The following is a 15,546-nucleotide window of genomic DNA, read 5'->3' on the forward strand; positions in this document are numbered from 1 at the left end:
TTTTAATGGTATTCATATTATACAAAAGATATTTTAAATTTAAATCAAGGAAATTTTAATCTTTTCATTTGTGGTAAAGATGTCTTATTACAGAAGTTTTAACATTGTATGAATTTTTCAGTAACGGGTTCTTATATTATTAAAAAAAAAAAATATCGACGTTAATACTTCTGCAAAATTCGTATATATTCGAAACGGTGAACTTTTATACGTATTGAAACGTACAAAAATATCCTTATCGAGAACAATTATATTACACAGTATTCTAAGTATCGATGCGCCTTCGATAATCATATGTATCGCCTTTTTGATAAAAACTATTACAGATCGATAATTATCAATTATCCTATAAATTTTAGTCACAGTGCATTTGCGTATTCTCACTGCGCATACAAACATACGAATTTTTATTAATACTACATTCTTCTCGATGTACAACCACATTCGTATCATGAACCATTCCTGTTTTGTGAAATAAACTGTTTTACGAGTCAAAATTAAAATGTGACAATTTTTTTCTTGTTTAATGATCAGTTAAGAAGCAATTTTAGATTTTTATCTTATTTTTCGTTTGATTCGATCTCGTAGAAGTATGGATATTATATTACTTTTACGCTATACAGTATTTACAGGACTTACAAATTTTATGGAAAAAGTTACGATATTATTTTTTAAAGAAGATACAGATGAAAATTAATATTTTACCGGATGGTCACTTATCAACACATAACTTTTCTTCTTCCGGTTTACTTATCCTTTCCACTCCTTGTTCACATTTAATTATCTCTTTCTTTTTCATTTGTAAATTCTGCATTTCATTTTTATTCTGTTCTGTTGGTTTCTTATATTGGTTCCAAGGTTGCTCCTTGGATGTTCCACCAAACATGTAAATTAAACAGCCAGCTATTGCATTGGCACCAGCAATAAGGAACACGATACGCCATTGACCAGCAGTTTGCTAAGAAGATAATATTATTTATTTTAATTGATCGTTGATTTTAGATATGTGTCCAAGATATCGTTCGATATCTTTAGCAAATAAAATAAAAATAATTATATAGAAACAAGTTCAACGATCTTGGCTCTTTAAGAGAGGATGATAAGTATTGTATGAAAGAATTTGTTGAGGTACATATAAGGTATATATGTATATATATATATGTACTCACATTATTGTTCGTAAGTATACCAACGATGACAGGTGAAATAAATCCTGCCCAAATTACAACCATTCCACAAAATCCAAGCAGAATACTTGCATAATTTGGACTTAAATCAACAAAACTAGCTAAAGTGGATGCTGAAACTGCTCCATTCACTGCTGTACCAGCCATCATAAAAATCACAGCGAGATAAGGATGACAACCGCTATAGCCTAATGCGATTATAAATACACCTTGTAAACCATTGCACACAAAGGTCGCTAATTTCCTTACGTTCGTTAAACTCATTCTTTCAGTTCGTAGAAGCCAGTCGCTCATGATGGAATAGAAGTAAGAAAATATCATTCTCAAAATATGAGGTGCACCGGACAAAATACCCGTCTGAAAATTATATATGTATATATATATATATATATATATATATATATATATATATATATATATGGATTGTAATGATTATTTTTTATATATATTATATCTTTGACCTAAAATCGAAAAGACAATAATTAAAATTTATCAAAATGTCAATGCCAAGAAAGTACATTTTATTACATTAATCCGTACGACAAATATGTACATGAATATTATATAAGATCATCATATATCATCGGAATGTTATATTACAGATAACGATCTACAATGACAGTTACGTTTTTATGTTCGAGCAAAATACTTGATGATAAATCTAATACGTCATTTATTTAATAAGACTAAGATCCTAAAACGGAAATTTTGTGAAAATGTAAACTGATTATTGAAATTTTGTTAACGTATCTAGTACCTATGTTATAATTATATATATATATATTAAAGTTACAAATGTTTGTAATTATTTTAATAAATAAGTTTATTTACTCAATATATTTTTTTAATGTTAGAATTAAAAACCTTCCTTTATAATAAGTTCAAATACGAAAAGTAATAAAACGTTGTAATATTGTAGGAAAACTTTTTTAAAGTTTATAGAAGAATATGTATATATCGTTAGATCCGTTTGAATGAGTTTTCTTACCGCGTGAATATTCCATCCATGAATGAAATTAAAGTATGTAGGAGCTTGCGTCATTAAGGTGAGGAAACCCCAAGCTCCACCCCATTGAGCCAAAACGGAAATCCATACTGGTCCTGACATAAATATTGACTTCCAAGGTACCTTCGTTTCTTCATCATCGACAGATCCCGAAATATTCTCGAGTATGTAATTTTTTTCTTCGTCGGAGATACGTGGATGTGTTTGCGGTGAATCGTACACGAAAAAGAACCAGAAGCAGTACCTTCATTAAAAACAAAATTACTATAAAGAAACTTATTAATGCATATAACATTTTTCTCGCACTTATTAGATTTTCTTCACTAAATATTTACGATTTTTCGGTACAAAATTTTTGTCTATTTATTAAAATTTATATTTATATTACAGCACTTTTCTTATGCAAAGACTGTTTAAATATTAAATGAAGGAACTCGAATCAGTCTTTTTACATGAACTACTTTATTTTTTCATATTCTTTCATTTTGGTAGAAAGATAATGAGTCTAAGGATTACTTATTTTTGATACACAAAGCTTTCCGTACGAAATATATTACTTTTCTTGTACAATTACTTCATATTTGTTCATGCTTACCAAATTACTCCGAGAACAGAAGTGACATAAAACGCAGCATCCCATCCCAAGGCATTGGAAACCGTTGCGCAAAGTGGATACGTGATAGCAGCTCCCACAGAACTACCTGTAGGAAAGAAATATGATTAATTTTCGAATAATCTAATTTAATATATTGAAAACAAATAATCAATCTAATTTTATATCCAGCTTTACCTAAGTAGGCACTGACAAATCTACTTCTTTCAATCGACGGTATCCATTTTGCTGTCATATCGTGCATGCTAGGCCAAACGACACCCTAAAAAGTTTTCATTCTAATTAACTTTCCTTAGACATATAGATTTTCTCTCCAGAATTCAACCCACCGCAACAAGACCCTGAAGAACTCGAAGAAACACGAGAGCGTTCAGATGATATCGAGTTGCAAAAGGTATGAGAAAGCCTAAAAGAGCTGTTAATAAATTGGCACATCCAAATACAAATTTTGTACCGTAACGTCTTGCTAAAATACCACCAGGAAGCTGAGAGAGCCAGTGAAGCCAATAATAAGCGCCTAATACTAGCCCTTGATCATATTCGCTCCAAGCAAATAGATCGTTATACTAGTGAACACAAAAAGATAAAAAGATGTGAAAGATAAAAGATATTAAAAAACATTCAATTTTTATTGAGAAACTTAAATTCAATTGAAATTATTATGAAACTTTTTATTGTTAATATTCATTAAGATAAATAATTAATTACTGTTGCGTTTTCGAAAGCCAGCCTTCGTTCATCGATATCGACGGAAGTATCGATACTTTCATTAAATGTTGTATTTTTCCACAAATTGACAACATTTTCTTCCTTGCATTGAATGGACGAGGCTGTTTTCGGTCGTGGAATTACCATAGTCACTATGGTGAGATTCAGATTGATCCTTAACATATAATTAATAGCAAATCCGCAAAAAACGAAATACCATAGTATATCTCGGCATGTAATGAATTCCTTTTCTTAAACAAAGAAAAAAGAAAAGTCGTTTAATATCTCTATATTGTAATATAATATTGGAAAAATATTGTGTTATTAATTATTCAAATGATTACTACGTCTTTTTTTTTTTATGTTTCATTCAGTATCAATTGGTAGTTCTCTTTAATACTTAATAGCATTATGAAGGTTTATTAACGTGAGATAACTGCTTCTTTTATTTGATAATTTATTTTTCTGTCAATCTAATTAGATTAATCTATCGGACATATTCGCACGAAGGAAAAATTGCCAATCTTTTAAACGAGAACGAAAACTTCTTTCTATTTTAAAAGGTAAAATCATTTTATAGAGAATCGATACTTATAACACATAAAAATAGTTTAAATTGATACATTTTTATCTTTATGCAAATATTCGCAAATAATGTCTTTATAATAATTGTGATTTAATATTTGCTCGGCGTTATTAATTATTCATTAATAATAATACAACTAAAAAAAAATTTTTTGTTACCAAATGTATAGGTATTCACGTTATTATAAATAATTGTCATACGGTTCATTGTTTTTATTTTCTTTTTAACAATAATAATAATATGATAATCAATACGGTTCAATTATTATTATTATTTTTCCAAAATAATTTTACCAGAATAGCAAGAAATTGTCGTAGGTCATTCTCCCTGTGCAATGACAATGGAATTTTACAATTTTGATATAGAGGGACTCGCCCCCAAGGTAGTGGATAATGTGTATAATCAAGGATGAATGTCAATGATTCCATTGACGGAATTAAACTGAAAGACACTGACGCGATATCAAGCAAGTACCCTAGACTACAGTACATAAATCAGATGAGCCTAACGTTTCTCATAATACTTTGTGAAATTTATTGTTGAGTTTGAAAAATGTAATAATTACTTTCTTCTTCTTAGAAAATCGATCTAATTTTTTTTAGTGTCTCTGCTAGTGTCTATACTTCTATTCATTGAACGCGAAAAAAAACTTTTATGGACATCTATTTCAAAATTGATTCATAAATAATGAATTTAATTATCTCATAGAAGTTAAAATTTGTATTATCGGATAATAAGCCGATAATGATGATAAAACTTTTTGTATTTCTTAAACATTATAAATAGTCTAACAAGCATTATAAAAACAATATAAATATTATAAAAACTATACTTAACTATACTTAAATCTGGATCTGCCAGAAAATATTTCAATAACGATAACAAAAAAATTAATAACAAAGAAAATATATAAAGTGTAATATATAAAGTTACACATAAATAATTTATATATATAATTCTAATTTATATATATAATTCTAATTTATATATATATATATTTAATATAATTATATATATATATATATATATATATATATATATATAATTCTACTGCTTAAAATATATTTATAAATAAGACATATAAAATATTTTGATCATTTTTCACGAAGATACAAATGTTCATTTTTACTTACTGCCACTCATTTTTATATGAGAAACTGATTAAACGTTCTGATTAAAAATTTCTTGATAATGATGGAATATGATGTAGTTCACTTTATGTAGAAATCAAATTAAACGCTGAAGAAAATACTGTCTTTAATTCACTATTTCATTACGAACAATTACATCTGTTTGTTTCGTAGAACCAAAAGACATAATACATTCACGTTGTTAATTTTTAAAAATAAGATTATAATTGGTAAGCAGCTGATAAGATTTTATATAATCTTATAATCCTCTCGTAATCTTATAATCCTTTCGTAAAAAAACTCCTTTTGTTTCCGTGTCTTCTTATCCGTGAATGAATGTTAATCAGCCAGTGTCACGACGAACACTGCCCGACTGTTCTTCTCAAATACGAGCACGAGCAGACCCTACAAATCCTTCCTGCGATTCTCCTGCCACCAAGAAATCACGAATGATAAGGCTAACGCGCATATTTCTATCATTGTGGAATAAATTTCTCTTGACTCGATAATAATTTTCACCTGAGACAATACATCTCTGCGTTCTCATTTTCAAAAAAATTCTATTCTAGAAGATAGAAGTGAAGTCAATGAAAACATTACAGATAGGAGATATCTTTACTCTTTTGGAAAATCTGTAAATTTTAATGATAAATTGTAAAATAATTGATAATTGTAAAATAAATATTAAATATTTAAGTTAATAAATGTAATATATTATAATTAAAATGTCAGATATGATGGTTAAGACATTCATCGTTAATTTTTTAAAAATTTTAAATAAACATGATTTTTATTTCTAATATTTTGACAAGAAAATTGGAAAGTATTATGGCGTATTGTATATTTGATTGAAAACAATGTTTATTGTATATTAAATTTATAAATGTTTAATATTTAGTTTGATTTACACATATTTTCTTTGTTATTAATTTTTTTTTGTTATCGTTATTGATTGAAATATTAATTTATTTCAATATTTATTAATAATTAATACACAGTGTAATTAATTGAAAAAGAATTATATTTGTAACTTATTTAATTTCTTAAAGCATATGTCCCCACTTTGAATCGTATTGTACAGAGATAAATTTGAAGTCACGTGGTTAGTAAATATCCAATCAAGCTCTAGCCCGTCATTTTATTTTCTTCTGCGCAACACCAGTAGAATTATCGCATATTAGCATATGAAGCTCGTTACTTCGTCTTTGTATATTATAGCATTAAAACTTCATGCGTAACTCGAACTCGAATTCGGTATTTTTAAATTTATTACAGTTTATTAATAGTATTGATAACGAAATATTATAGTTTGTTAACGAAAAGAGTAAACGAACAAAATCAGTAACAATCATGGATATAAACAAAATAAGAAAAATTAATTCTCAGACATAATTGACTACCAATAGATATCGACTATGGTGTATCATCAAGTCAGAAAAAGTTCTAGCATTAGATTCATATAACTATATCATACATTATTTAAACAAAGATTCAATATGAAATCAAGAATTTCAATATTATGTGCAATATAAAGTTTATTATATAATAGTAATACAATGCAAGTATCCACTGTCAAATAATTTAATAAGCTGCTGATAATATAACACGCGATATGAAAATGATAGATGGGCATTTTTCCACATTTAAATAACAAATGTAATAATTAAATTCCACATACAAGATTAATTTGTTTCTTATAAACGTGTCTTTATTATAGTACATAGATAATTTAAAAAAAGAAAAGTGGATGGTTATACATATTCATTCACTTTTTATGCATAATCATATTATAATATATTATGATTATACATAATTATGAACATCATTTATTCGTTTATATCAGAGTAAAATGATTTTTATTAACACGAAGATTGAGGAATATAATGTTAAGGATCGGTTTTCTACATATCAATTAATATCTGTTGATATTGTCTGGAGCTCGAAAAAAAAAATCTTTAATACTCGAATTAAATTTTTTTATCTTACTATTATGTATTAAGTTTCTACTGGAAAAAGCGATAAATCTGTCATAATTTAATCTAGTCTACACGTCGTTTATTTTCATACTGAAAGTTAAAAGTTTTTACATCAATATTTTATAAACTATAATACATGAAGTAATGGATAACGAAATGTGATTAGAGAAAATCTCTTCGGATTTGAGGACATTATAATATACTTTCCATTATTTTACAGGATAATTGAAAGAATAGATTAAATATTAGTAATTTTATTAGCATTCCTAAGAATATGTAGAAAATGAAAAAAATTATTACATCGACACACTAGGGTTAATAAACAATACGATGCACTTAATTGATAAAGATTATCAACGAACATTATAATAATGGTATTTTCGAATATCATCTTTTTAAGTTAATATGTACATTTTGATAAAGACATATTTAAGAAGAGACAAGTTAGAAAAATACTGTATGTCAAAGACACATTTATCAGTCGCACTGATAAAATTTCGTATGTACTCGTAGAGTTTATAATAGAATATTTAGTAACTGTAAATCATCGTATTATTAATTCTCAAATTTTATTTTATAGGTACGGATTATTCAAAACGATTGAAATAAGTTTTTATTTAACTTAAATTTCTTCACTTTTACCGCATTATTGGTTTGTGTTTAAAATTTTCATGCAAGTACTATTAGTATTACTTAATCATATTGTGTAATAGCAGATAAGCATGTCATAGAGAGTGTCGCAATAATTTAATATTCTAACGTTTTCAAAGTAATTTTTTTAACAGAATAAGTTCAATATCAAAGATTTGTTTTGATTACACTATATTTGAGTTTATTCTGAGACATAACAATCACTTATGTTATTTAATTAATAGATAATGTTCATAATACGAAGGACGTTCACTTCGTTCGTGCTTATTACTTAGTTATACATATTGCATGGTCTAAAGTGATAAACGTGAAACTTGTTTGTTTTAAACGTATATCTTGATTTGTATATCGACAAAGCTTAAACGAAGTAATTCACAAAGTTTAAAATATGAAGTAAAGAAAACAACAATGTTTCCTATGCAATTTTGCGTCATCTGAGATTCGTTTCGAGTAGAGTCGAATGAAAATGACAAGAAAAATAATAAGATGAAAATAAGAATTAAAAAGTACATGATGTACGATAGTTCGGTCACATATTTACAAAATAGAAGAAAATGACAATATTTCGTCGTTCATGAGATAATTCTTGTCTGAAATATACTATATATAGTTTTGTCTTCTCGACGCTCATTGAGCAACGAGAAAAGTTAATGTTGATGTCTTTCTTTCTTGAACAATAACCCTATTCTAGTATATATTTCCTGTAGATGTATATAAGATGTATATTTCCTATAGATGTATATAATCGCTATTTTTACAATTTATTATATTACTGTCTCGCGCGTGATTAATATGGAACTCGTGATAAATAACAACGTATGATAATGAAGAGGAGAAACGTAGATATGTCCTCGAGTATACGAAGGATACTCCTAAAATTAGTAAAAGAAAACGAAATAAAAAAAAGAGAGAAGAAAATAGACAGAGACTAACCTCGCAATGGACTTTTCCGTTTCGTTGCCTTGAATATAAATTTCACGATAGTCATGAATCTAAAACCGAGCAATTTTCAGACACAATTAGAAGCGATAAGAAAAACGTTAGGAGAAAGAAAGAAATACAAAAACAAAAATGTATATAACTTTTAACTGGAATTACACGTATATATCAATATAATTATAAATTATGCGTACAATCATTATGATGCAATCATGCGTACAACTAATCTTTGTGATGTAATCATGCGTATAATGAAATATTGTAATTGTTATAATTGCAAACTAAGTTTAACTAAATCTTTAAGTAAATCTTTAAGTTTAAGTAAAGCTAGTTTATTCACGCAAAATAAAAGAGACATGATTATGAGATTCTTTAAATTGGCATCGTTTCACAGTTCATATCGCTTTTAACCAGGAAGTATTTATTATAATCAAAGTCTCAATTGAAGAGAAAAATATGTTATTCCGAAGCAATTTTCTTTTCTCTGTCGTAATCTGTCGAAAGGAAAAGGTGCCAGTTTCCTCTCACCGCATTAGAAAATACTGGCCAACACATTACTGCCTTCTTTAGAATTTAAGAGAACGTTCGATTGCAAGTGTAAGTGTTATTGCTATCGTACGTTCATTAAGAAATTTGTCATATAAATGTAAACTTTCTTATGAAACAATGAATTTCTTTAAAAAATTAATGTACATTAATTAACAAAAAAAAAAAAATAATGAATTAAATTCGTGATTAATAAAATTAAAAGATTTTGACCTTACGACATATGTATGAAAAAAATATAAAATATATAAATTTATTGAAGATAACATTATCGATGAAGAAATCTACATAAATTTATTGACCTGAAGAAAAAATTTATTTCATTCATAAATATCACACTTCCCTAAGTGAGTTGTTTATTTGTATCGTTTATTTGTATAATACCTTTGACACTAGGCTTCACTGATGATCTTACGCATTTAAATATTTCGTCAGAATAAGCTACTCAACTACGATTATGAACGCGTCTTTCTAGAAAGAAATATTTTCCACATTTACATAAGCCTTTGATCGGAGGGGCAAGTAGAGAGGCCAGCGAGACATTATTGCAATACGCATTTGACTTTCGTGTGGACAGTCTTAATACAGCCTTTGCTTGAAACAGTTCGGAGCTAACTAGCCTCTGTGTAGCACAGCTTAAAACGATATATCATTGTGAGATTCCTTTACCTAAATCTTCGTGGGGTTATATTTAAACTCTCCTGTAACGAGTTACACTTTCCAGTTACACGTGAAATAAAAATATTATAAAATAATATTTAAAACGCCAATATTTTAGATTTATTTAATCGATTATTTTTCGATCTGATTGTAATCTTCGAAGAAGTACCATATATAACGAAATTTTTATTATAAAAGATAAAGACATCAACGAAAAATCTAATCAAAGTGTATGTGAAATTATACAATTCTTCATTTGTTTTAATTTTATCACGATACTATATTATTCAAATATTTTTTTGAATAATTGCTAATAAAATACACAGTAGGAGAAAACATGCCGAGTAGTAAAACAAGAGTCGCAATCGTTGGCGGTGGTGTTGCCGGTTTGATCGTGGCTCGTCACGTAGCATCTAAACCCGACACCTATAGTCTTACCCTTTTCGAGCAAACCGATCAAGTGGGTGGAACATGGGTTTATACTGACGAGACCGATATTGATAAGCATGGATTACCAGTCCACAGCAGCATGTACAAGAACCTCAGGTTTGCTTTGAATAATATCTTATCGGTTATTATATTGTTTAAAGATTATTCTTTCAGCTACCGCTAATATATATACAATATATATATATATATATATATATATATATATATATGCACTTCTAATTTCTTGTATTTGTATGTTGTATGTGTATTCTAAAACATTCGATAGATCCTATTTGATGTTTACAAAGTTTATAAACATTAATAAAATACATATTTTGTATCTTATACAAAAGCACTTATATTCTGTTGAATTATAGAAATGAACAATTAACAAATGTTTTAAAAATGTAAAAATATCATTTTCTCGTGAGATTATTTTGTTTTTTCAATTTATGAATATCTTTTTTGTGTAATATTTTCTTGTAAAAATTTTTTTTTTTAAGTATAAACAATATCTACTTCATTAGTATTATTTTTATTCTTTTTTTTAAAGCAATTGTTTTAACAAGTTCCCGTATTCTTATATGTACAAATATATGTATTTCGTGACAATTTTTTGAAGATTATAAAGAAAGTGCGATAAACTTTATTGACATATGATACACTTTTCGATTTATTAACGAGATGATTATGGCGAGTTATTCCGGAAAATAAGAGATACATAACTGAACGATAAGATTTATTGCTACTTTAATCATGAGGGTACGCATTTCCTTCAGAAGATAGAGTTAAAGTTATGACGATAAAGATTGTAGAGTAAAAAAGAGATATGTAAATAAGGAAATAAAGAGAAGAGATTGATAAGAGAAATTTGAAAATTCTGACATAGGACGAACCTTCCTAAGGAAATTATGCAGATACCAGATTTTCCAATGAAAGATCCGAGTGGTCCATCCTTTGTTAATCATAATGTGATACGTCAGTATTTGTGGGATTACGCGGAGCATTTTAATCTTTATTCCCATATAAAGGTACTTGTAAAAATACGAATACCAAAAAACGACAATAACTTATGTTATTAAATAATTTAAAAAACAGCAAATCAATTCTAATTTTTATAATTATTTTTTAACGTCCAGTAATTGATTTTTAATTTTAGTTGAATACCGTGGTTAAATATGTAGAACCAGAAACATTAAGGAACGGTCAAACAATTTGGATTATCAAGTATGAAGATTTAGAAAACAAATTGGAGGGGACTAAGACTTTCGATGTTGTTGTTTTATGCAATGGTCATTATACGGTCGGCCACATACCGCATATTTCAGGAATCGAAAGTTTTCATGGTACGTGTATCCACAGTCATCAATATCGAATCCCTGAAACCTACAGCGGAAAAAAGGTATGCATCTTAGGTGCGTCTTGGTCTGGGATCGATATTGCACTTGAAGTATCACAATATGCTGAACAGGTACAATGGCTTTTTTTATTTTCGATAAAAGTAATTTTTTTATAAGGCATTCTTATCTTTTACTTCGTTAGGTTTATTTAAGCCATAACTTGCCAAATCCGATAGATTCGAAATTTGCAAAGAATATCGATCAAAAACCAGGAATTGAATCTATTCAAGGAAATATTTTTACTTTCCTTGATGGAACTACTGCCAAAATAGATAATTTCATATATTGTACTGGTAACAAAATCCGAAATATTACATACATTACGACTATAATATACATTTTTTGTCATCGAATTTTTTTTCACATCAATTTTATTGGTTCAGGTTATAAATTCACGTATCCCTTTATGTCATCTAAAGTTGATATACGTACGGATAATAATCACGTTGAACCTATCTATAAACATTTGGTGCACATTACCATGCCTAATTTATTTTTCATGGGAATACCCGGACTCGTTATTCCTTTTCCAATGTTTCACATTCAGGCGCAATATATTGTAGAAATTTTGGAGGGTCGTATCAAGTTACCCTCTCCTGAAGAGATGTTGGAAGATTTCGTAAAGGAAAAGAACGCTTTATTGCAACAAGGGGTTCCTGTAAGATTGTATTTTATTAGTTTTTAATCGAGCGTTTACTCTAGACTTGTATAAAATAAATCTTGCAAATTTTATATATTATATTAGTATTATATACATATATAAAATAGTTAAAATATTTTTTCTCAAGTTGAATATTTCTTTCAACAGTTAAGGCATATCGTAAAGCTCAAGGAAAGACAATGGGCGTACTATGACGAAATTGCAGCAGCTGCAAATATACCGAGCTTTCCTCCTGTCATAAAGAAGATTTTCGACCACGTATCTGAAATGCGCGATATCGATTTTACCAGTTACAAAAATCATCAATACCGCATAATTGACGATGAAAATTTTACTGTTTCTTATTGTAAGCCTTGTTAGGGTCTACGCAAAAAGATAAAAGATACATGAGATTTTATTTCAATAGTGGAAACGGACCACATAGTTTGGTACTCGTTCACTGCCTGTTTTTCGTTCAATGGTCGAAATGTATATCTTTTCATTTCTTAGACCTTGACGACTTATGCTTCATTACCAACCATTCTTCGTTGTTAAACTACGAAGAAACGGATTAAGAAATATTACGTTAAATGTATAAAATCATATAAATGATGGCATTTATTAACTTGCTCTATTGTTTAGTTTGTAAGGGTTCAATGCATTGACGTAATATGATCCACGATAAACGATTAAGAAGATACTTCTATGACATAGAAAGAATAATAAAAAGAGAAACAAAATGTTATTGTAACTATATATTTTTACTGACAGTATGTTGCTATAATTAATGACGTGAGAGATATACTCGGAATAAAGACTTATTATCATGAAATACTAAATTAAATTCTTGACAATCCAAATGTGCATTATCACAAAATTATGCACTTTCGTAATTTATTTTAATTTGTCGTCCATTCTTTTCCATTTGAATAGTACGCGTAGAGATAGCAGCGCCACCGCTTGTCGTCATAACAACATATCATTGGTATAAACAAGTCACAGTATTACGATTTTGTGCTACGTGTGAAAAGTGCTTGTAATTTCTTTTATATTAATTAATTATCATTTGCAAATGGAAAACGCTGACATTATTGAAAATCAGGATCATCCGAAAAAGAACAAGACGGAAAGATCAAATGATTTTCCAGAAAACCTAAAGAACCTGGAAGTGGAAATATTAGGTGCCGAAAACAGTGAAGTGTCTGAACCTGTATATCGAATTCGTCCGCATCTTTATGATAAGTAATATATTTACTGTTTATATTTTTATTAATAAAATAATATTTTTCTTCTTAATATATATTAATGTTATTTTTCGAAATTTGGTTATGTCATCGAAATTACATATGTTTATGTTCTACATAAATATAGAAAGTTGCGTTCAAAGGTAATATATTTATTATATCTTGTTGTTTTTTTTTTTTTTTTTTTTTTTTTTATCAAGGTTTAAGCCTTTAAGCGCAAAAGAAGTGATACACAATGTATTGTTTGATCAGCTCTCTACAAAAACATACAATGCTCAGGATGCCGTCCAATGGACCAAAGATATAGCAGACATGATTAAAGAAAAAATTAAAGGTACTCTTTGAAGTTTAGGAACTTTTTGGAGGAATAGGAACTCTTTGAAGTTTATTAATAGGTATAAAAGAAAAGTAAACATTTGTTTCCTTTTTTTTTTTATAGAATTAAAATTTAAGCGTTACAAATATATCATAAATGTAGTCTTGGGGGAACAACACGGCGCTGGTATAAAAATGGGAACAAGATGTATTTGGGATGCAGAGGCAGATGCATATGCTTTCGACAGTTTTATAAATGTGAGAACAACAAGATCTTATTAGTTACTTATGAAGTATTTAAAATATAACATTTTTGCAGGATACCATATTTTGTGTAGCTACTGTATATGCTATATATTTTTATTAAAATGAGTAAAAAATATTACAAGGTGATGTTAACATACATTGATTATAAGAATTCAATATATTGAATTATAAGTTTGAAAGTTTAAATGATCACAATATAAGAGAAATAGTAAACAAATTATATTTTAGAAACAGCATGTAATTTATTAAAATGCAACTTATTATTACTATACACATGACGCATGCAAAACATGGCACAGTTTTTATATACAATAATGAGTAGTAATTATTTTTATTATTTTGCAATGCTTATCAATATACTTATGTATGTAATATAGTTGTAATATAGCATTACATCTATACACAATTCTTATTAGATTTATATATGACATTAATATACTAAAATTATTATAGCACCATAATTCACGGCATTGCACTATGGTTAAAGAGTCTCTTACATACTAATTGTTAGAAATATTTAATGAGATTCTATAAATTTAAAATATATAAATTGAAAAAATTAGTTAAGCACACAAAGATTATTTTATGATATGATTTTTTCACTTATACGTCAATCCATATATTTATTTGTCCTTTATGATTGCTTTACAATAATACAAATCATATGTGCATGGTTTTAAGTAGCACATAATCGTAGATTAATTTTTTATATAGATAATTTCTAATTTCTTTATATATAGATAGTACTATATATTACTTCTATTAAAGAGAGCATATGTAATCTTGTTATAAGCAAGTAATTTGTACAAAGATTAAAGTCAATGAACATATGACAATATCTTCACATATATAGCATGGAGCTAATAAATTGGTCAATTATACACTAAAGTAAATACTTTCTATATTATATATTATTATATCAAATATGATATTGTAAGAAAGTATAAGAAACTTATAATTATTAATGAAAGTATTTATATAATGGAAATAGAAATAAATAGTTTATGATTATCTAATTTTTCGTCTTATCTAATGACACATGAAAGTATACTTGTATATTAAGAGAACTAAATTTGATTTCTTAATATGCATAATCATGTAATCTATCGATTAACTGTTTATTAAACAGAATAGCAAGTGTATTTTATTTATATTAAAATTATTAGATATTCAAAATATTGGCAAGAAGAACAAATATAATCTACTTAATTATGTACCAAAAAGCCTTGACTTGAAATTTGGACATATA

The 15,546-nt window shown here is 27.6% G+C and overlaps 3 protein-coding genes across 3 annotated transcripts; 2 read left to right on the plus strand and 1 right to left on the minus strand.

Annotated features, from left to right (window-relative positions):
* Nucleotides 1-110: 110 nt before the first annotated feature.
* On the minus strand, nt 111-5,664 carry NaPi-T (Na[+]-dependent inorganic phosphate cotransporter). Its single transcript, XM_035869793.2, has 8 exons — nt 5,234-5,664; nt 3,515-3,765; nt 3,136-3,372; nt 2,984-3,068; nt 2,789-2,894; nt 2,176-2,437; nt 1,170-1,544; nt 111-958 (listed from the first exon to the last, which is right to left on the minus strand). Exons 1-8 carry the CDS (start codon nt 5,241-5,243, stop codon nt 713-715), a joined length of 1,572 nt encoding a protein of 523 aa, XP_035725686.1. The 5' UTR covers nt 5,244-5,664; the 3' UTR covers nt 111-712.
* A 4,246-nt stretch (nt 5,665-9,910) lies between these two features.
* Nucleotides 9,911-13,315, plus strand: LOC118442914 (uncharacterized). The gene is made up of 7 exons (XM_035869165.2): nt 9,911-10,232; nt 10,329-10,548; nt 11,321-11,462; nt 11,591-11,902; nt 11,974-12,124; nt 12,215-12,489; nt 12,640-13,315. The coding sequence occupies exons 2-7, from the start codon at nt 10,340-10,342 to the stop codon at nt 12,850-12,852; spliced, it is 1,302 nt and encodes a 433-aa protein (XP_035725058.1). The 5' UTR covers nt 9,911-10,232; nt 10,329-10,339; the 3' UTR covers nt 12,853-13,315.
* A 198-nt stretch (nt 13,316-13,513) lies between these two features.
* LOC118442915 (dynein light chain Tctex-type protein 2B) lies at nt 13,514-15,158 on the plus strand. The gene is made up of 4 exons (XM_035869166.2): nt 13,514-13,713; nt 13,916-14,049; nt 14,155-14,288; nt 14,350-15,158. The coding sequence occupies exons 1-4, from the start codon at nt 13,544-13,546 to the stop codon at nt 14,395-14,397; spliced, it is 486 nt and encodes a 161-aa protein (XP_035725059.1). The 5' UTR covers nt 13,514-13,543; the 3' UTR covers nt 14,398-15,158.
* The last annotated feature ends 388 nt before the right edge of the window (nt 15,159-15,546 follow it).

The sequence above is a fragment of the Vespa mandarinia genome, chromosome 4, assembly GCF_050613455.1.
Source record: "Vespa mandarinia isolate Hongniang chromosome 4, ASM5061345v1, whole genome shotgun sequence".
Lineage (NCBI taxonomy): Eukaryota > Metazoa > Arthropoda > Insecta > Hymenoptera > Vespidae > Vespa > Vespa mandarinia.